Source organism: Taudactylus pleione, unplaced genomic scaffold, assembly GCF_031769625.1.
Source record: "Taudactylus pleione unplaced genomic scaffold, aTauple2 ptg000117l, whole genome shotgun sequence".
Taxonomy (NCBI): domain Eukaryota; kingdom Metazoa; phylum Chordata; class Amphibia; order Anura; family Myobatrachidae; genus Taudactylus; species Taudactylus pleione.
The window spans coordinates 6,775,903-6,797,673 of record NW_028284519.1 but is presented as its reverse complement, the minus strand read 5'-3'; the positions used below and the strand labels follow the sequence as shown (position 1 = coordinate 6,797,673).

The following is a 21,771-nucleotide window of genomic DNA, read 5'->3' as shown; positions in this document are numbered from 1 at the left end:
ATGTATGTTGCTTAATGACTGTAATGTGATGGTATGATGATATAACTATAGGGTTAGGTTTGGGGGGTTAGAGTTAGCTACTAGGGGGAGGGTTAGGGTTAGGCACTAAGGGGGGAGGGTAAGGTTTAGGGTGCAGGGAGAGGGCGGTTGGGTTCAGGCACTAGAGGGGGAGGTTAGGGTTAGGCACCAAAGAGGGACTGTTAAGTAGGTAGAGGGGTAGGGTTAGCATACCGACCAACAAGTGTCGGTCTGTTAACCCTGTCGGGATCCCGGCATCGGGATTCTGACCGCCAGAATCCTGACTGTCGGTATTTCATACCAATTCCGGAATTCACTATTTATACAAAGCATAGTTTTTCGTTTTGGTTCTTGCGTTGAGTTTTCAGCACATGCTGGGCCAAATGTAATAGGGTGAGAGTTTAGAAAATGTGAGAGTTTAGCAGTAGCACTCTCACACTTTTTAAACTCTGTCAATGTAATAGAGTCTGAGAAAAGAGCAAATTTGCATGTTTTTAAACTCAAAACACTTTCACGGTTTAAACTCTCATCCAGATGTTTTCCCATTTTGAAGATAAAACACGACCAATGTGACAGTTTACTGCTAAACGCTCACATTTTCTAAACTCTCACCCTATTACATTTGGCCCTCTGTCAAAGAGCCCTGAAGAGGATCCAATGGATTACAGCTCTTCATAGACTTCATAGGATCTTGAGCTAAATGGTGACCAGCATGCAGTCCTTACATCTAATACGAGACAAAAGGAACTCGCCTCTAATAATCTTGGCTACTGAGAATTATCATTATTTTGAGCAGACTTCAATAAATCTGCAAATATTGTCATATCTCTGAAATAATGTGATACTTCGTTAACTTGGTGTCTTTGATAGTGGCCTTTTTAGATTGAGAAAGAGGTAATGGTTTTTCCTGCATTTCAATGTAGCGTCTGTCGAAAACCAGGGAGAGTTTGGTATCCATATGTTGTGCTAATCTGTAGGAGAGAAATCAGTATTTTGTCGAACTATTATCTCTCTTTGCTTTGTGTTAGGAATGTCCACTGTAATATTACCTTATTGAGATTGTGGACAGGCCGGTTTGCAGTTATTCTCACCAATGACCAGATCTGCAGGATCATACGTCTGATTTTATAGATGTCCATCTCTGTATAGGTGCATAGTAATTTTGGGCATTCATGCATGTGTTTGTAACATTCAGTGCTCTCAACTGCATTATTTTCACTCCAAATATTATATTTAAATGCATTTCCACTTTCATGTGACCTTTTAATCACTGGCTTGTTTATACAGTCCTTCAGGTTTTGCTATATTCATTTACTCTTCTTTGTAGCTATATATATTTGGCCAGATTTTTTGATTCTGTACACTCAGGGAATGTGGTAATTTCAGTCTATAAAGAGATTATACCCCACAGATGCTAAATTGACTTACATCAAGTCAGATTTTAGTATTTCCTTTCCATTTTGCTGCCCTTTTCCTCCCCCAAACTTGCTGCTTTTAGTATGCCCCATTACTGGATTACTCCTTAAATTACCTAATGTTTTCAAATGTACTTAATGATTGAAACTATCAAGCACAAGAAAGGACTCCCTATAATGTGTCCTCTTGCATTGGTTGGATACATTGCCCTATTCCATTTAGGCAGGTGGTTGGCTACATCAGTGGTTCCCAAACTTTTCTGAATCGTGGCGCCCTAGAATATCAGAATTTTTTTCATGGCACCTCCTAGGATCAAAAATTTCTTATTGAGAAAGTCTAAATCAAAATATTAAATGAAATAAATTGTACTCATCTGATATCCTTAAGTTCAGTTTTGTGGTGGTGGACAGGGTTGCGCTTCTGTTTGTCCACAAATGTTATGCTTGGTAGTCACCAGCACTGGTTTTGCTTATCGCACTGACTATAAATAATTTCATTTGGTCCTGGACCACCAACCCGTGGCACGCCTGTAAGTGTTGTGCCACGGCTCCCAGTTTGGAAACCCCATGGCTACATCCATTTTTCATATTAGTCACAAGATACACTGAAACTGGGGGATCTTTTTTTAAAAATTGCTTTTAATAACCGGTTGTGTTAAATTGGCAGGTAAATTATGTGACTGTGTTTCTCCTAAATGTAGTCTGTTTATTCCCTTAGCTATATGGCACACAGGATACTGACATTTTCCGTTATAAACTCAGATTTGGCAAATGACCAGAAATAAAGTGAAGCACGCCATTTCCTCTTCTGAAAGAATAGAAGAAATACATTAGAATGTATGAAGAGTTTACTACTTGGTGTTATAAACAGCTAAGCGTACTATGTACCAGAAGTTGCAATGTTAATGGGCACAGCTACATAACACCTCATGGTGGTAACCATGAGAAAGCCAGCACACTTAGGCCCCTTAATTACTGCCATTTGTGTGAAAATTGGATGTGAAAATGCTCATAAACACGTTATTTAAGTTGGGTTACCAGTTTGTGCATTGCATATATAAACCCCATTAAAATTTGGACCTAGCACATTATACCAAAATAGTAAGAAAACAAAAAACTTTATTTGTACTTGTGTGTTTATTTTAATGAGGCATTCCTCAAACCGTGGTTTATTGCATTATTAAATCTTATATTGATAATATAAATAAAAAATAGTTTTCTTGATCCAGTGCAGTCCAATGCGATCCCATAAAAAGGATTTTTTAAGTTCAGGGACACTCTTCGAATATAGTGAAATGGGGGACTTAAGCTGGCCACACACACAGCGATATTTTACCCGATCTGGCCGATTCCGACACATTGGAACGACAGATCGTGTAAAATATGGCCAATTCTTGAGTAAATCACTGACGTACCCGCTGGTCGCACATCGCATCTTCAGATCTGTCGTGCTGTAGGGCAGATCTGCCAATCTGGGATACAAATGCACAAGAGAAATGTCTGGCTGCACGAATGATCGTTTGATGTTTGGACACTGCAAACAGCAAATCGTGTGCAGAGCTGCCGAGCAGAGTTTTAAAGGGAAATCGCGCACACATCGCTATGTCTGTGGCCAGCATTAGTGTCCGATAATGACTAAAGCAGAGGCAGATACAAATATGAGCACAAATCTGTATGTATGCATGGAATAGAATGCGGTTTATTTTCAGATGTGGTTGCATACAACGAACCCCTGTTAATTATGCATGTGAGGTGCAGTGATGTTTCAGCATAAAAAGATAATGGGATTTTATTTATTTTACCTGACGAAAGTACAATTCATATTTTCATCCATACATGCATCTATTTTTTTAACCTTTTAGAACAAAAATATTCAGCTGTATTTCAAACTAACACAAAAGAGTGTGTGTTATGGGAACATGTTGGGTCTTTTGGCTAATCTAAAGTTGTCATGAAGTATTTACATCCTTTCTGTAGGTTATTTTGTGGATGTGATAAAGGGAAAATAGATTTTGATGTTTTCCCATTCTGTTAAACCAGGCCTGCACTAGACCTGTCACTCATTCATTTCTGTAAATTAAGAAAGAAATATTTGAATTTTTAGAAGTTCCTGATGGCATTTCCCCATTTCTACTTCAGGGTCCATAGGGGGTCCACAGGGTTGACCTTGGGGTATAGCTGGATCTGGATCCATAGGCACCACGCAGTTAAAGCTTTAGCTGCTCCCAGGATGCACTTGGGTCCGTCCTCCTCTATACCCCGCCCCCGGCCACAGCACCTCAGTTTGAGTTGGTGCCCGGCCGGAGTCGGGTCACCTGCGCAGGGGGGCTGCAGGAGCAGCCCCCAAAAGCTTTCTATTTTTATTTAAAAAAAAAAAAGAGCCTGTTAGATTTTTATTTTAAAACAGAGGCTCTAGTGTGGCAGCGACGGGCTGTCTATGCAGACGCCCACGCTGCCGCTCTCCTTCCCCGCTGGCGCCGCGACGCCATTACTGCACTGGGGATCGCGGCGGGAGGCCAGAGTCCGTACTAGCCGGACTCTGAGTCCCTCCCTGGACTGCTGCCGGAGTCGCCGGGGACAAGGTAAGCCGCGAGTCGCCGATTAGCGGCGGCTCGCGGGTTTTGCCTGCAAATGCAGTCCTTTGCCCCCGGTCCTAGGGGACAGACCGGGGGCCGCTAGCGGTGGCGGCGGGCTCCCCCTCTGAGGAGGAATAACCCGTGGGACCACTAGACCACCAGGGATATATGGCAAACGGGATGCCGGCAAGCCCTGGGGTTAATATGCTAGCCAGGGGAGGAAGCCTTCCCTGTTTAGCGGCTCCTCCCCTCAGCTCAGCGGGCCTTTCAACACGGAGTCTGGCGTCGCTGAGCTGCAGATTCCTCGGCCACTCCTCCTCTGAGGTCTCCAGCGGCCATTTTCTCACAGTGGCAGCGCAGATCTTCAGGGAGCACGCGGACCGGTCCCCCTGTGTACCTCTCCCCTGATTAAGGACAGCGTACACAGCACTATAGCCCTCCCAGACACTGAATCTGGGAGGTTGATTGTAGTGTAAAGGTGCAGTGAGTATATCTTCCTGCATGGTATGTGACTTTTGCTAGTGCTGCCTGTCTGTGCTTATTTTCCGCTTACTGTCAGCTTATACCTGTCCCTTTACTTCTCCTACAAGCCCTACAGGTGTGTGGGGGAGGGGCGTTTCTACTGACCTCACTTATATAGATCACGTATTTGTGAGGTCCGTCACATACAGTTGTGTGCTACACAGTGCCGTATTGTGGGCTGTTGTTTAGCACACCGGTGAGTGCGTTTTCTTCTGCCCTGTTGCCAGATATATTTTTTGACTATATAATATATTCTGTCATGTCAGACGAGGAGGTTGAGCGCTCAGTGGCTCCGGTGTTGGCCTCCTGCGGACGCTGTTCTGCAGGAGTAGATAGGGAGGATTTGTCACAGGATGGCCTCTGTAGTCGATGCCAGGTGGCTCCTGGCCCATCCAGACCTTCTCTGGCGCAGGAACCACCGTGGGCGATGTTTTCTCAAGTGCTGGTGTCTATTGCGGACCGTCTGTCGGTCCCGACTGCTCTCCCTACTAGGGCGTTGCCCCAGCCGACCATCCCCCATTCCCCGGGTGTCCCGCAGTTATTGCGGAGTCCTCCTGGGTCTCAGTCGGTGGGTCCCTATGTGGGGTTGCCTATGTATATACAGGCTTCCCCTGTGCCGCAGCAGCCTGTGGTACCTTTTCAGGCCCCTATGGTGACTCCTCCACCCTGGGTGGATGTGCTCTCCAACTCCGTGCAAAATTTGGCGGCCGCTTCCTCGGCTTTTCAGTCAATGTTGCAGACTGACATGCCTTCTAGGATTTCAAAACGCCCACTCATGACACGGGCTGCTCAGGTATCGGACTCAGAGGGTTCCTCAGATGATGGGGAGGTCCCTGATGACACTGACTCGGACGCCTCGGTCCAGGAAATGGATACCAAGTCGTCCATTAATGTGCGAGCACTAGTTAGGGCGGTGCGAGCTATTCTTCTTATAGAGGATGAGGCACCGGTTCCTAAGTCGAAGTTTCCTAGTTTCAATAAAACTAAGGTGGCTTCTGCGGTGTTTCCCCTGTCGGGTCAGTTGACGGATCATATGGCGGTAGCTTGGCAGGCGCCCAGTAAGAGATTGCTTCCTCAGAAGCGGTTGGCTTCTAATTACCCCTTCCCTGAGGCACATTGTAAAAAATGGGAAACTCCACCGGCGGTGGATTCCCATGTCACCCGTTTAACTCGGGGCGCCACCTTACCTTTACCGTCGATATCCTCGCTGAAGGATCCCACGGACAGGAAAGTTGAGACTTGCTTAAAGTCTATTTACTCCCTCTCCGGGGCGGTGGCCCGACCGTCCATGGCCATCTCCTGGGTGGCCAAGGCCATTGATTGGAAGATACCTTCCCGGACGACGCTCCGGATGTCCAGCGGGCGTTGTTGGGACAAATGAGGGACGCTGCTTCTTACATTGGAGAAGCTTCTTTAGATGCTAGTCTGCTGACCTCGCGGGTATCGGCTGCAGCGGTGTCTGCCCGCCGATCCTTATGGTTGCGGTCCTGGAGAGCCGACTCTGATTCAAAGAAAGGTCTGGAGGCCTTACCTTTCAATGGGGAATTACTATTTGGTCCGGACTTGGACAAAATAGTGGACACCCTGGCTAAATCCAAGTCGGCCTTCCTCCCTTCGGCGGCACTGCCTGCTAAGGTTCGGAGTTCGGCTTTTCGTTCCTTTCGGGTTCAGGGTAAGGCGAAAGGTCAGTCCTTCCCGAGACAGTCTGCGAGTAAGACGGCCTCTAAACCCAAGAAGCAAGCCTGGAGTGCTCGGCGCCCTTCTTCCAAGCAGGAAGATAAACCTGCGGCCTGATGGGACGGGCCTCCCTCTGGGGGACCTCAGAGTGGGAGGCCGACTTCTTCTATTTGCCCAGTGCTGGCACAATACCACCACGGATGCCTGGGTTCGAGAAGTGGTCTCCCAGGGGCACAGACCACCCCACCAGTTTTTCTGCACAAGTCCTTCTCAGGACAAGACCAAGTTGGGCAGCACAGACGGTGTAATGGTTAGCGTTACTGCCTCACAGCACTGAGGTCATGGGTTCAATTCCCTCCATGGCCCTACCTGTGTGGAGTTTGTATATTCTCCCTGTGCTTGCGTGGGTTTCCTCCGGGTACTCCGGTTTCCTCCCACACTCCATAAATATACTGATAGGTTAATTGGCTCCCAACAAAAATTACCCCTAGTGTGTATGTGTGCGCGTGTACATGTGGTAGGGAATATAGATTGTAAGCTCCACTGGGGCAGGGACTGATGTGAATTTCCAGATCTTCTCTGTAAAGCGCTGCGGAATATGTGTGCGCTATATAAATAACTGGTAATAATAATAATAATACAGGTTCAGGAGGCTATAGAGTCCTTGCTGAAAGCAGGGGTCATTGTTCCCGTTCCTCTATCACAACGAGGGACGGGGTATTGTTCGTCTCTGTTTCTGGTGCAGAAACCCAATGGTTCTCATCGCCCTATCCTCAACTTGAAGTCTCTGAACAAATTCCTCAGAGTTCCCAAGTTCAGGATGGAAACGTTACGTTCCATCATTCTGGCGATGGAACCGGGGGATTACATGGTGTCCCTGGACATCCAGGACGCCTACCTCCATGTTCCGATAGCATCTTCACACCAGCGGTATCTGAGGTTCGCTATCCTTCAACACCACTATCAGTTCCGGGCGCTACCCTTTGGTCTCTCCACGGCACCGAGGGTGTTCACGAAGATTATGGCGGTCATGGCCACACATCTTCGGAACCAGAATGTACGGCTGCTGCCGTATCTGGACGACCTCCTGTTGCTGGCGAGCTCCCCGGAGGTACTGCTTCAAAATCTCCACCTGACGATCGCTTGCCTGCAAGCACACGGGTGGTTGATAAATTGGAAAAAGTCCTCCCTGATTCCATCACAGCGGATGGTTCATTTGGGAGCCCTGCTGGATTCGCGTCAGCAAAGGATCTTCCTGACTCCGGAGAAGGTCGCCTCCCTACAGCTGCGGATACGCAGTTGCCTGAGCCGTTGCCGCCTGTCGGTCCATTCGGCTATGAGAGTTCTGGGGTCCATGGTGTCGACATTCGACATGGTGGAATTTGCCCAGTTCCATTCCCGGCCCCTGCAGGAGCTGATTCTATCAGAATGGAACGGGTTACCTCACCGGATCCGCTCTCAGGTGCTGGTGTTATCTCCGGACGTTCGGCAATCTTTGGCTTGGTGGCTTCAGACAGCTCATCTGGTCGAGGGGCACCCATTTTGGATCCCGGACTGGGTCCTGCTCACGACTGATGCCAGTCTCCGGGGTTGGGGGGCAGTGACCGGCTCTTTGTCGCTTCAGGGTCATCCTGGAACTGCGGGCAGTATACAGGGCCCTGCAGTCGTCCGGCCCCGCTCTTCACGGAAGGGCGGTACAGGTGCAGTCCGACAACGCCACCCGACAACGGTGGCGTATATCAACCACCAAGGCGGAACTCGCAGTCAGGCAGCGATGTCGGAGGTGTCTCGTATCCTGACTTGGGCGGAGGGTCACATTCCAGCGATCTCGGCGGTCTTCATCCCCGGAGTCCTCAATTGGGAGGCGGACTTCCTCAGCCGTCACGACGTGCATCCCGGGGAATGGTTGCTTCACCCAGAGGTGTTTCAGCTACTCGTGGACAGGTGGGGACTGCCGGAGCTGGACTTGATGGCCTCCCGTCACAATCACAAGTTGCCCGTTTACGGGTCAAGGACAAGAGACGCAGGTGCAAGTCTGGTGGACGCGCTGTCGGTGAAATGGACGTTTCACCTGGCGTATCTGTTTCCTCCGATATCCCTGCTTCCTCGGGTTTTGCGAAAATTCAAGCAGGACGGCGGCATGCTCGTGCTGGTAGCTCCGGCGTGGCCCAGACGTCCTTGGTACTCCGATCTCAGGAGCCTCTCCATCGACGCTCCGTACCTTCTTCCTCAGCGTCGGGACCTGTTGTCTCAGGGGCCCTGCCTTTACCCGGATCTGGGTCGGCTGTCTTTGACGGCGTGGCTCTTGAGACAGCCGTCTTGAGGTCTCGGGGCTTCTCCAGTTCGGTTATTGGTACCATGCTCAGGGCATGCAAGCCTGCTTCAGCACGGATTTATCACAGAGTGTGGCACACTTACTTTCAGTGGTGTGAGTCCAGACATTATGATCCTCAGGTGTTCCGAGTTTCTAGGATCTTGGAATTTCTTCAGTCAGGATTGGATCTCGGCTTACGCCTTGCATCTCTGAAGGTTCATGTGTCCGCCTTGTCCGTGTGGTTTCAACGGTGGATTGCAATACTACCAGACGTTCACACCTTTTTCCAAGGTGTTCTCAGGATCCAGCCTCCCTTTGTGCCTCCTGTGGCTCCTTGGGACTTGGCGGTGGTGCTACGGGTCCTGCAGGGTCCTCCGTTTGAGCCTCTTGAGGTGGTGGAGCTCAAGTGGCTGACATTTAAGACTGTTTTTCTCCTGGCAATTGCTTCGGCCAGGAGGGTGTCTGAATTGGGGGCGCTTTCCTGTCGCCCTCCTTTCCTGATTTTTCACCAGGACAGAGCGGTGCTCCGCACTCGTCCTAAGTTTTTGACCAAAGTGGTCTCGAAGTTCCATATTAATCAGGAACTTGTTGTGCCAGCTTTTCAGTCCCCTGATCTTTCAGCTGGTGAGACTTCCTTAGATGTGGTCCGGGCGCTTAGAATTTATGTAGACCGAACGGCTTCGGTTAGGAAGTCTGATTCCTTGTTTTCCTCTTTGGTTTTCACAAGAGGGGTTGGCCTGCCAACAAACAAACGTTAGCCCGTTGGCTTCGTTCCGTTATTTGTGAGGCTTATGCACAGGAGGGCTTACCTGTGCCAGCCTCTGTTAAGGCTCATTCCACTCGTTCTGTGGGTCCCTCTTGGGCTGCTAGACGTGGCGCTTCTGCTGTTCAGCTGTGTAAGGCGGCCACTTGGTCTTCAATTCAAACGTTTTTGAGGTTCTATGCGTTTGACACCTTTGCCTCTCAGGATGCATCCTTTGGGCGCCGGGTACTCCTTTCAGCACAGGAGCGTCCCTGCCCTTAGTTGTACTGCTTTGGGACATCCCCAAGGTCAACCCTGTGGACCCCCTATGGACCCTGAAGTAGAAAACAAGAGATATGGTAAGAACTTACCTTTGTTATCTCTGTTTCTACGAAGTACATAGGGTCCACAGGGCGCCCGCCCTGACGCACCTGGCTTCAAATGGGCTGTGTGGCTGGTCACCGGTTTTCCGTCTCCCATTTCTGTGAGTATGGTTTCTTGTGTGTTCCAGTCTTCCTTCTCTCTGTTTAGTCTCCTCCTCCGGCCTTGGCTGCTTACCAACTGAGGTGCTGTGGCCGGGGGCGGGGTATAGAGGAGGACGGACCCAAGTGCATCCTGGGAGCAGCTAAAGCTTTAACTGCGTGGTGCCCATGGATCCAGATCCAGCTATACCCCAAGGTCAACCCTGTGGACCCTATGGACTTCGTAGAAACAGAGATAACAAAGGTAAGTTCTTACCATATCTCTTGTTTTATCTTCCTTAATGTTATGTCAAACAATTAATGTTGCTCGTGTGCCAGTTTAGTATTGTTAATGACAATATTAGCGTCTTTACTGCCATCATGAAAAGGAATGTCTAACTTAATTTTAAAAATACCTTGCCCAAACTAATGCATACACAGTCATACAGAATGTTTGTTGTATTAAGAAGATCCAGCACAGAATTTACCTTGCTGTTTAAGCTCTGCAACTACCTGCCTGGCGTATTTGTCAAGTTTATTGAACTTGGCTATTCATGTTGGCTAATCTCTGTATAGTTTGTCACGGTATGCCAACTACTTACTGTTGTTGCCAGGGATAAATGAACTTGAAGACTGTGGCACTTGCAGGAAATGGATAATAGAGATTGTATTGGATTGGTTGGGGATTCTAATAAATATTTTGGGGTGGTACATGTAGTATAAATTATTAGTAATAGAAGGTACACCGCTTTTGCATTTGAATTACCATGTGCCTATCTGGGTTCCTGGCCCTTCATTCTGCAGCTTCAGCCTTGATACAATGGCCTGAGCCAAGTGTCTCCATTATCTCATAGGAACATAAAGTGCTCCTAACCGGAACTCCTCTGCAAAACACAGTGGAGGAACTTTTCAGCCTCCTGCATTTCCTGGAACCCCTGCGCTTTCCCTCTGAGTCTACATTCATGCAAGAGTTTGGCGACCTGAAGACAGAGGAGCAGGTACTATATGACACGAAGTTCACAGGCAACTGTTTTGTAGAGTGTAAATGTAAAATACAGTTTCTCCTGCGATTTGGGGTCAAAATTCTGTTTTTTGAGAACAGTTGTGATCACTGCATGATTAAATACTGATGCGCTAATTTGATGTATATAAAAATGCTATTCAATACTAATACCAAATATGGCAGAACCAAATAAGATCAAGATGCCAGAATAGTTTAAAATATATTATTTCTATTAAATAATCTAAGTCCTAAAAAACATAAACAGCATACATATTCGTACTATACACTATAACATGCTAAAAATCTGCACACTTACATGTAGAGGTGGGTGCATACAATAGCCTAGTTCTTTTCCTCAATATAGTGTTAATGGAGCAAAGTATGTCACTATAAGATCTCACCACATTAGACTGTAAAGGTAAGGTTCTTTGAGTGTCCGCTCCTCCGTTTAATAAGCTCCGGTTCAGGTGTATTTGGAGCCCCGTCGGGCCAAGGTGTGCAAACAGTTCTCCTGGGCAGTAATTTTGTCAGCCTGTGGCAGCCCTTCTCCACACTGCAGAAAAAACTCTCTCCTGGCTTGCAGAATAGGCCAGTCTACGTCTCAGTCTTCTCTGCTCTTTAAGGTGAGTGCTGGAGATACAGGGACCGGCCGCACAAAGGACCTCATTCAGAGGCGGTCGTTAGTTGCAAGCGGTCGCCCTTGCATCCTAAACGACCGCCTCCTTGTCGATAGCTAAGCTGTGGGTTAACACCCACAGCTCTAGCGACCGACATGGGTGATGGTCGCGATGGTAAAGACCATCGGGGCTTACGACCAGACCCTAAGGTTGGGTCTGGGCACTCGTAAGCCCCAGGGAGCTTTCTGCTCTGATCGAGCAGGAAGCTGCCCACTGACATCAGCAATGATGTCAGTGGAGCCGCCCCCAAACGGCAAGCGTTCTGGCGGGAACGCCTCCGTTTGGGCAGGCATGCCCCTGCCCGCCTCCCAAACGGGGCGAGCTGTCACTCACCATCGACAGCTCGCCCCGTCTGCTGCGAGACCCCTAGCGACGGAGCATCCATTGCTAGCCGGGTCTTGCGCATGCGCACAACGGAGCCGGCTCCGTCGTGCGCATGCCCAGTGTGGGGCAACATGGAGTCGGTTGCGAGCGCTCAGCGCTTGCGACCGACTCTGACCCCCAAAGTCCCAAATAGTAGCAGATCTAATAAGAACAGTGCTCTGACCGGTTTCGCTCCCTCCAATGGAAGCCTTATCAAAGAGTAAAAAACTCATTTTCATTTTCTAGTGACTGGCTTTGTAGTTTTTTTGTGAACTTACACAGGATCACAGGTGGGTTTGCAGTTTTTATGAAATTAATTTGTGCACTAAATATATTGATATACATTATTTTAAGTATTCATGCCCTGCTAATTAGTGAGTTAGTGTAAATACTGATGGAAAAGATAGTAGAGAGAGAGATTACAGATTTCCAATCAAGAGGAGAGGTAGTGTAGTAGTAGGAAGATAAGAATAGTGTAGATGCTTTAACTTCATTTGGGGGATCAAATGAAGCAGGCTGCTGGCTGAGGAGAGCATATAATTTCATTTCGGATCTTAACAATGTTGTCCTTGAAGCAAGATCTTGGGTAGTGACAGTAGCTTGTGAGTTGGGTGTGGAAGGGGCACGTAGTGATTTAAATGTATTAAAAAGTCTCAAAGTTAGAAGCTTGAGCAGATATCAGAGATTGGAAATATGTTTGTTTAGTAGTAGTTAGAACATTTTGTAACCGTAAGGATCAGTATATAGTTCTATACGTGAGGAATTCACTTGCAGTACAAGATTTAGGCCCTGACGTTCTACTTTACGTGAGCGTTTTTGTAGTGCAATGGTTGACATTGAAGTCTATGTGGAGTGTGATGGGTAGCTGGAGCCACTTCAAGGGCTATTTCTATAGTTTTGTTAAGTTGTGATACAGCACTGTCAGGGGAAGTGAATGTAGAAATTGGTGAGTGTAGTTGTTTCCGAGAGGTGGAAAGTTGTTAAAAATAGCGTTAATGCTATTCCCACCCCACATGTATTCCCTCTGTGCCCCCAAGGCTCATCGGAGCCTCTAGACCAGCTAGGCAGGAGATTCAAACTTTATGCTCCGCATATGTGTTATATGTATGGCAGTTATTGGACTGGAGGTGTGACCAGTCCACAGCTGACACACACAATGCACATATTTATAGTGCCTGAATAAGGGTCTAACTATGTGTATTGATTTTACCTCAGGTTCAAAAACTGCAGGCCATTTTAAAGCCAATGATGCTTCGACGTCTTAAGGAAGATGTGGAGAAAAAACTGGCCCCTAAGGAAGAGACGATCATAGAGGTAGAGCTGACTAACATCCAGAAGAAGTATTACAGAGCCATCCTGGAGAAGAACTTTGCCTTTCTATCTAAAGGGGCTGGGCAAGCAAACGTCCCCAACCTGGTGAACACCATGATGGAACTGCGCAAGTGCTGTAACCACCCTTATCTCATTAAAGGTGAGATGCACACCCTGCTAGGGCTTTCTGGTTAGGCTGGTATGTTACGGTAGGCTACACAATTGCAGGTCTTGCTATAAGAGCTTATATTAAGAGACCTAGATCTGATTTGCTAGACCGTTTCATGCCACTTTTCCATTTCCATCAAAATATCAGTTTTAATTTCAAATGTACCCATTGCAAGTACTATATATGGGACAGTTCATTGTCTCTCTTGCACTGGTAATCTGGGGGCAAGAGATTTATGTAAAATTTGCATAAGGAATGAATCTGCGCACCATATGTGTTACTAAAGAATGAATGGGGTTCACAGGCCTGGGAAATATTACTCAAAATTGATTTTTGAATACCCCAAAAATGACCTAGGACAGATGAAGGCACATACAGTATGACCCATTTACAGAAACCTTATAATAATCCTGTTCGTCTTGCCTAGAAGTGGGCAACTTTTTGTCATGTAAAGTAGATTAGATTCAGAGATCATTTCTTTATTACCTGGTGCAATTTGAAATAAAACGTGAGACCTTCATTTTTTCACTCTTCTATTTAGCAGTTGCTTTAAAAACAATGAATTTCTTGCTAACATTTTGTTTTGTTCGAACTAGCAGAACCAGAGAACGGTTCCTGCTGACCAGTGAGTGCTCCGGGGCTCACAGCCTGAGGTGTAAATATAAACTACTGCAGATGGAGGAGCTCTGTGTAGCTGATTATATGCAAGCCACGTCAGCAGTCAGCATCTGCAGCCCGTTATCTGCACACCCCAGGCTGTGAGCAGTCAGGGTTTTAAGCATTTTGCTACCGTGTTTATACTCATTTGGGAGTTTATGGTTTATTCCAAATAAAATTGAAGTTCTTTAACTTGTGAGCATCATTTTAGGAAGCATACAATATGAGATAGAGAAATTAGTTATACGAAATTCACCTACCACCACAGAAATCATAGTCCAAGACTATGGGGGAGATGTAGCAAACCTTGGAGAGCGATAAAGCTTTCAAATGGAGAAAAGAGACTTTTTGTTGGGGCATACTTAGGTAGAAGAAATATAGAAACTTCATAAAATATAACTTTTAATGCTTTAATAAAATATAGGACCGTAGTATCCAATATGTAAAAAATGGGTAGGTTGTGAAGGAATTAAGAATGCATCCATATATTAGTCTTAATGTCACTCCTTCTCTTCCAGGGATCTTATACCTCATGTAATGAACAGGGACCTGTTCTATTAGTGGGGGGTATCAGTAAATAGTGGAGATAGCTTACTGATGAGAAAGGATGCAAACATATGTGACCGTATACAAAGGAGAAAATACTAAAACACAATTGCATTCCAATACTAATATGATATTACAGGAATAAAGATTGCTACACCATCTCCTGGTCTATTATGTAATCACTCGTAGTTCTCTGAATTATTACGACCAATAATACTGCCTGTCTCGGTTATGTTGTACAATTCAAACTCTGTCCTAACTGTGTGTTATAGTAGGAAGGGTTGGATGTAACAAGGTCAGAAGGTAAGCTCAGTATCAGTATGTCCACTCAGATCAAATCTGTTTGTGCAAAAAATGACCCAGCATTGTATAACAATTAGAAAATCCGACCATTGACAATTATACACTATGTAGACAAAAGTGATTGGACAACCCCACGCAATCGAAATGCATACCATTGCACACAAGTTCCAAATGGCGGTTTCTACAAGAACACTTTGTAGGGAGGCCCATATACTTGCTGTTCTACAGAAACAACAAATGTTTTTCATCAGGACGACAATGGAACCTGTCATGTTTCCAGGGCAACGCTGGACTGGTTTGAAGAAAATTCAGATGGACTGGCCAGCTCAGAGTCCAAATCTTAACCCCATTGAGAACCTCTAGGACAAATTGGAGCGACGGGTACATTCTAGGCCCACTTGACCTTCATCAGTGTCACAGTTGGTCACTGTACTTCAGGCGGAATGGCAAAACATACCGCCTGCTGTAATCCAGACACTTGTGGACAGTTTGCCAAGAAGGGTGTCTGCACGTGGTGGACCTACAAAGTACTGACATCAATAAAATCTCGTTGATCTATTTGCTGTCAGTGTCCAGTCACTTTTATCTACATAGTGTATAATGGAAATATTTGTGGTTGCTAACAGCACAAACAAAGTTTAGCATATGATACCAGGAGGTAGTGGTGTGCGGTCCGGTCTGTGCACTGGCTGTATCCGCCTCAGGTCACAGGTGCGTTTCACCACAGTTGGCTTGATCACTGACCAGCCAATGTACATTGAATTCCCACGCATTTTGTTTCTTAGTTGTCTGTTGGAGAACCGGGTAGAAAATAAATGCGCACGTTTGATTGTGTGTAACACATCAGTTATACTATTTTTATTCATATTCGCTTAATACCAGGTCTTACAAATGTCCCATACAGTATTTTCGGCATGGCAAATCATTGGCTGCAAAGAAGTACTGCCTACCTCCATATTGCTTATAAGTGAAGCTATCTTTCAGGTGCTGAAGAGAAGATTCTGGGAGAGTTTAGAGAAACGCACAATCCAATGGCTGCAGATTTCTACCTCCAGGCCATGATCCAATCTGCAGGGAAGTTGGTCCTTATTGATAAACTACTGCCAAAAATGAAGGCAGGAGGCCACAAAGTGCTTATATTCTCCCAAATGGTGCGTTGTCTGGACATATTGGAGGACTATCTCATGCACAAGAGGTGAGGACACACGGACATGGGTAAAGTCTATACCGTGGTGAAAGTCAGTGAATTATGTTAGATTTCGCTGTCGTAGCAACAAACACTACTACTACCAATTCCATACTATCTGGCATCCAGCTTAGATATGAGACTGTTTAGGGTAGCAGTTACAGGTAACTATGTTCTACTGTTAGGGGGACCACTATGGATAGATGCAATTGTCATTAGTTTATACAGATTGTGTTGATGGGCTGAGTGCCCGTGGCCTATAGATTAGGATTTGCTGAAACTTGCATTATATATAACATAACACTATGCATGATGCAGGCATCGGCGAGTTCCTGGTGAGTCTGCTCGATGTTTTAAAGGGGTAGTCATTTAAAAGGCAAAACCAACCTAAAACATTGTACAGACTCATCGTAAACTTGCTAATGCCTGCATCACGCATGTTATTACATTTGCCCCTTTACCTTCCATGTACAGATCTGAACCACTGTCATGTAGTGACTTCTAACTCGTATACTTATCTGATTTTAATGATATTGAATGTCAATACAGGTTATGAATATTGTATGACTGGCTTTGTCCAAGGTCAGGAAACTGACTGAAGAAACGGGTGTGGCCTCACGGCAAGTAAGCGTAGCCTCAGAGGAAACGCTACGCCCCCCCCATGTCCCCAGCGTGACTGATATGGGGCCCCCAGTCCCTCTCTCCGGTGAATAGATGCCACGCGCATGCGTCCTGCATCCATTCACTGTTTGTAGAGTAGTGGGTGTCCGGGGCCTCCCAACCTTCTCCCACCACGGGACACTGTGCCCCGTGGGTGGGATCTCGGGACAGTGCCCGAAAAGTGGGACTGCCTTGCCACAATCTGGATGGTCGGGAGCCCTGTGTGAGTAAAGGCCTGCGGCAGTGTACCACTGGGAGGAGTAAGGGTCTTTGGCGGCTCGGCGCTTTGCTGGTTGAAAGTAATAAACATTCTAACCCCCTCCCACTAACCAGTCCCCAACATTAAAATATAAAACACCAGTAGACACATGCAACAACAAAATGTGCATACAATAAACCAGGCCAACCCCTGAATCTGCCTATGCATGTCTGTGAGGATCTGTATCCATTTTAAAATTAGAATTTGCTTAATAACTAACACTGCTTTATGTAAACAAAATGGTTAATAACATTTAGAGTATTTATTAAGGTTTTTTTTGTAATTTTATTTTTATACAGCGCTCATATTTTACACTGCAGTTTACAGAGGGTATTCTATTCAGTCACTCACATTAGTCCCTGCCCCGGTGCTTCCAGTCTATATTCCCTACACACAGACACATTGTGGGAGTAAACCCGAGCACCTGGATGACAACCATGCAAATATGGAGAGAACTTTAGGCCCTCGTAGGAACCTAACTCATGACCCCAGTGATTGTGGTCTTTGTACTTTTGTTTGTTTCATAAATAAGTGTCTGGTGCACCAATTTTATTCATCATTCTACGTGTCGTGCCTTTTCTAAATCTGCATATTTGCGTTTCAAGTATTTTCTCTCTCCTACACACAATGGAGGTACACAGTTTGTGGGCTGAATCGATGTTTTAGAGGATGCAAATGATCAATTCAAAGCAATGCCAGTGATGTCACTAATACCTAATAAATAGTGATATTACTGGTTCCTAATGAATTAATAGGCTGCATATTCATAGACCACAAGTATAGCCTGGTTGGGTGTGTTTGGTAGGATATTCATTTTGTACGCTCTGGTATGAGGCAATATTTTTGGAAAAGTGCTGTGTATATGTTGGAGCTATAGAAATGGATATTTGTTAATGAACCTATAGATTGTAAGCTTCAGGCAATTAACTCTGTGTCTGTTGACACCCACTCTCGTTTTAATATTCTTTTGTTCCCAATTTTAAACACAATGGAATATGCTGGCACTGTATAAATAAATGTTACCAAATAAATGAATTACTCAGTAGATTAGTGCCTCCTAGTGGCCAATTGATGTATTGTACAATAGACTACAAGTACTTCACACTACCAAGCAGAAACCTTTGAGCAGAGAGTGTGTGAGTCGTGGTATTAGGGCTGTTTCACCGACCGGCCAAAATCCAGGCAGTTTTTGCCATGTACTATTTTTATTGAAGCATGTAAATAAATGGGTCCTTTCAGACGGCACGGACACTGCACGGTCACCGTGTTAAAGTCGGGAATTTCCACTGATAAGGACAGCTGCCGTCCACGCTTTCAATGTTAAAGACATGCACTCGACAAAACCATCACACACGGTACAGCCCTTACATTTATTTTAATCATCAAGAAGAGTTCTATAAATAAAAATGAGGTGTAAAAAAAGTGTTTCATTTGATGTTCCTCTACATTAATGTGTTTCATAATGCCTAGTCCGTACTATGTACGTGTAGGAAGAAGGGAAACTAGTACTATAGAAGCCCACACTGGAAGCTGCATTCAATATTCAAATCAGTCATACACAAACAAATGACATTATATTGGATTGAAGAGGTCAATAATTATCCAACCACCAGAGCATGCATACCTCTGGGTAGTTATAGCACTACTACATGTTTTCATTGTACTAAATACTCCTATATTAGTTGCGGGCATCAGCAGACACTTCTCTGGGCAGACTACATTACATGCCAGAGCTGTCTGCTTATTTCTGCTAAAAGAGCATATGATTGTGACAGCCATTCATTGATTTGTAATTGCTGCTGATGAACAAATTGCTTTTTTTGTGTGATTTTTGGAGTATCATTTATTTTCACACAGAGGCAGCGCTACCCATTGTTATTCCTTGTCAATACCGCATAACTCATCCACAGGCGGCAGTAATAAGATCAGGATATGAGAACACTCCAGTAGTAAATAAAATAAATATGTATGTGTGTGTATATGTATATATGTGTATATATATCGGTTGTCATATCAATTTGACAGGTGTCACCTAGTTACATTTGACTCTCAGGCACACTAATAGCTCTACAAGCCGTCTTTGTTTCTACTCATATTACCTAAGCTGATCATCTTTGCTATGGGATGTTGTAGATATATTAGTTCTGGTATAATGATTCATAGTCCTTATGGAGCCATTTGTGAGGACTGATCTCTGCATGGACGCAAACAGCAGGTTTTTGGATACCGCGCTTGTGCAGATGTGAATTTACACGTCTTTGTGTATGTCCGTCCTGTCTGTCTTTCCGTGAAATTGGGCATTTTGGGCGTGCAACAATGCAAGTGTACGGTACAGCCGTGTCTGGTTGTAGTGTTGTCGGTGTGCATCAAGCTCTGTGTGATTCTGAGTTGTGTGTATGGGGAAGGGAAGCCTGTTTTTCTGTGATCTCTTGCACTTAGCATGTGGCTGGGGCAAGTGCCGATAATACTGAGGACTGTTGCAGCGGTTGGCGTAAAATGAATGGAAGATATAGCTTTCTGCTTAGTGATGCATGAACCCCGGCATTACTCCTCCGGATTCTCACATTCGCATAGCTACCTGCAACTATGGTCACATTACGTACAACTCAGAATAAGCCCGTGTGTGCACTATTCTCTATACAAACATTAACTTCACGGTTATTGTTTTTGCGTTCATTTTTTTTTTTTTTTTTTTTTTTTTTACTGCCCTACAGATACCTCTACGAGCGCATTGATGGGCGAGTCCGAGGAAACCTACGGCAAGCTGCAATCGATCGCTTCAGTAAGCCAGATTCTGATCGCTTTGTGTTCCTGCTTTGCACCCGGGCGGGCGGCCTTGGGATTAACTTGACTGCTGCTGACACCTGTATCATATTTGACTCTGACTGGAACCCACAGAATGACCTCCAGGTCAGTAGTCTATTTCGACGCTAGTGCGTTTATTAGAAAGACAACATATTAATGTGATCCAGAAGCGTATTCTGTATGCTAACTATTCAGTATGGCGTGGCTTGGCCCAAGGATTTTGGGAATGCTGGTTGAACAGTATTCATCAATATTGTCCTAACAAAAGGAACATTTGGAAGAAACTTTTGTTTTAGCTTTTCATGATTATTGGGGGCATTCTACAGGTAACTGCTAAGGTCGTTCCTCATGGCAACAAATTCAACATTTATTTCCATTTTGTAAACTGTGGAAAAATATATAAAAGAATCTGCAGCGTTATCTGTGAAACACTAGTTTTCATACATTTCTCGTATATTTATTGTCTCGTAGCAATCTTCTGTTATTTTTAGTTAAATGCTAAGCCTTGTTTACAAAAGTGCAGAACTGAAGTTTGTTCTGTCCAGGATGGCTACATGTGGGTATGCAGAGGTTTGCTGTTTGAGAAAAAGGGACATTTGTTGCTAAGTGTTTGGGGTTGCGGAATCATTTTTAAATGAACTGATATGCATAAAAAACATTTTGGAAGATGTCCCTGTTTTATGGGTAGGCACAAAGCCTTTCTCCCTGCAAAAGGATTTTAATTATCCAGGCTCTAGAATTACCAGGAACCCAACCTTTACATTTAGTAGGAGGAATGATTGTGAAGTTGGTGTGCTCTTAGATATGTGCTTGGCAGACATGTCTGCACATGTATGCACATAAGTAAACATAGTGGGCCTGTATATTTACGGTACGGTCTCTCTTGGATTGCATAGGCCCAAGCCCGCTGTCACAGGATTGGCCAGAACAAAGCTGTGAAAGTTTATAGACTAATAACAAGGAATTCCTATGAACGAGAGATGTTTGACCGGGCAAGCCTAAAGTTGGGCTTGGACAAGGCTGTTCTACAAAGTATGAGCGGAAGAGAAAACAGCGTTGGAGGGGTAAGTGAATATCCTTCATCGCTGTGAACCACTATTATTTGACCATATATAAAATAAAAATAGAACCATGTTTCCATGATGAAAGGTATCCAGGATAATCACTGTAGGAGAACCTCATGATTACATGCAGTGATAAAAATGGCAGTGCCCCAGATTGGGGGTGGTTGTGGCACACCTATACTAACAGGAGTCAGCTGCAATTTCAGTTATTGCATGGGGGTCCACCTGCTCCTGAACTCTTGTAGAGCTCCAGCAGCTCTCAAGTAGAGGTCTCGAGTACTAGTACAGTTTCATTGTCCAAATACCAAGGTCTCGGGTTATACAGATGTGCCCACATACATCTATCCTCCGCGTGCTACAAGTTGCGCCACACAGGAGGCTAGATGTATGTGGACCCATCTGTAATTTATAAATTATCTTGAAGAGTAAGACATACTGTTTTCAATATAAAATTGTGTTCACAGAGAAAGTGAGAAGCGCTAGTCATAAAAAGACAATATTTAATTACATAAAAATCTGCGGACAACACTTAAAAAATACATGAAAGGAATTAAAAACAACAATAATATTATAATGAGAATGAACACAATGTGTGCAGTATTAAGACATAGTATAGTATTGTGCATACTATACTGGAAAGATCTTCCACGTTACTTTCTTTTCCTGTGCCGAGCAATCCACAATACCTATCATTGCAAATAGGACTGTGTAACAACAAAATCAGTTAAATTTTTTCCTTTGGAAACAAGTTACAGCATTGAAAATAAATAAACCTGTTCCAAATAAGTTATTATTGGTTACAGGACTATCATAATGATACAAAGCTAGCTATATAGACTTTGTGAAAGCATGCTACAGCGCTGCAAGTAATAAGCTTGAATTACAAAGTTTCTTTGCTCAGGAACATTGCATTATGGAGGAGCAGCCATTAGGCTAATTTGGATCAATTGGAATACTCAGAGATTAGGCTCTGGAATCATCGTTTTTTCCCAAGATTGAGATTTGGTTAACAGTCTTTTAAACTTGTTCAAAGTATGGGCTCG

At 45.0% G+C, this 21,771-nt stretch overlaps 1 protein-coding gene across 4 annotated transcripts in view; it reads left to right on the top strand.

Annotated features, from left to right (window-relative positions):
- CHD9 (chromodomain helicase DNA binding protein 9) overlaps positions 1-21,771 on the top strand; it is a 262,211-nt gene that overhangs the window by 123,681 nt on the left and 116,759 nt on the right. For all 4 annotated transcript variants that reach the window (XM_088471863.1, XM_088471864.1, XM_088471865.1 and 1 more), the window contains exons 14-18: positions 10,580-10,723; positions 12,984-13,239; positions 15,739-15,949; positions 19,574-19,769; positions 20,561-20,728. In XM_088471863.1, the coding sequence (XP_088327989.1) occupies positions 10,580-10,723; positions 12,984-13,239; positions 15,739-15,949; positions 19,574-19,769; positions 20,561-20,728 (975 nt within the window). The remainder of the gene's footprint in view (positions 1-10,579; positions 10,724-12,983; positions 13,240-15,738; positions 15,950-19,573; positions 19,770-20,560; positions 20,729-21,771) is intronic.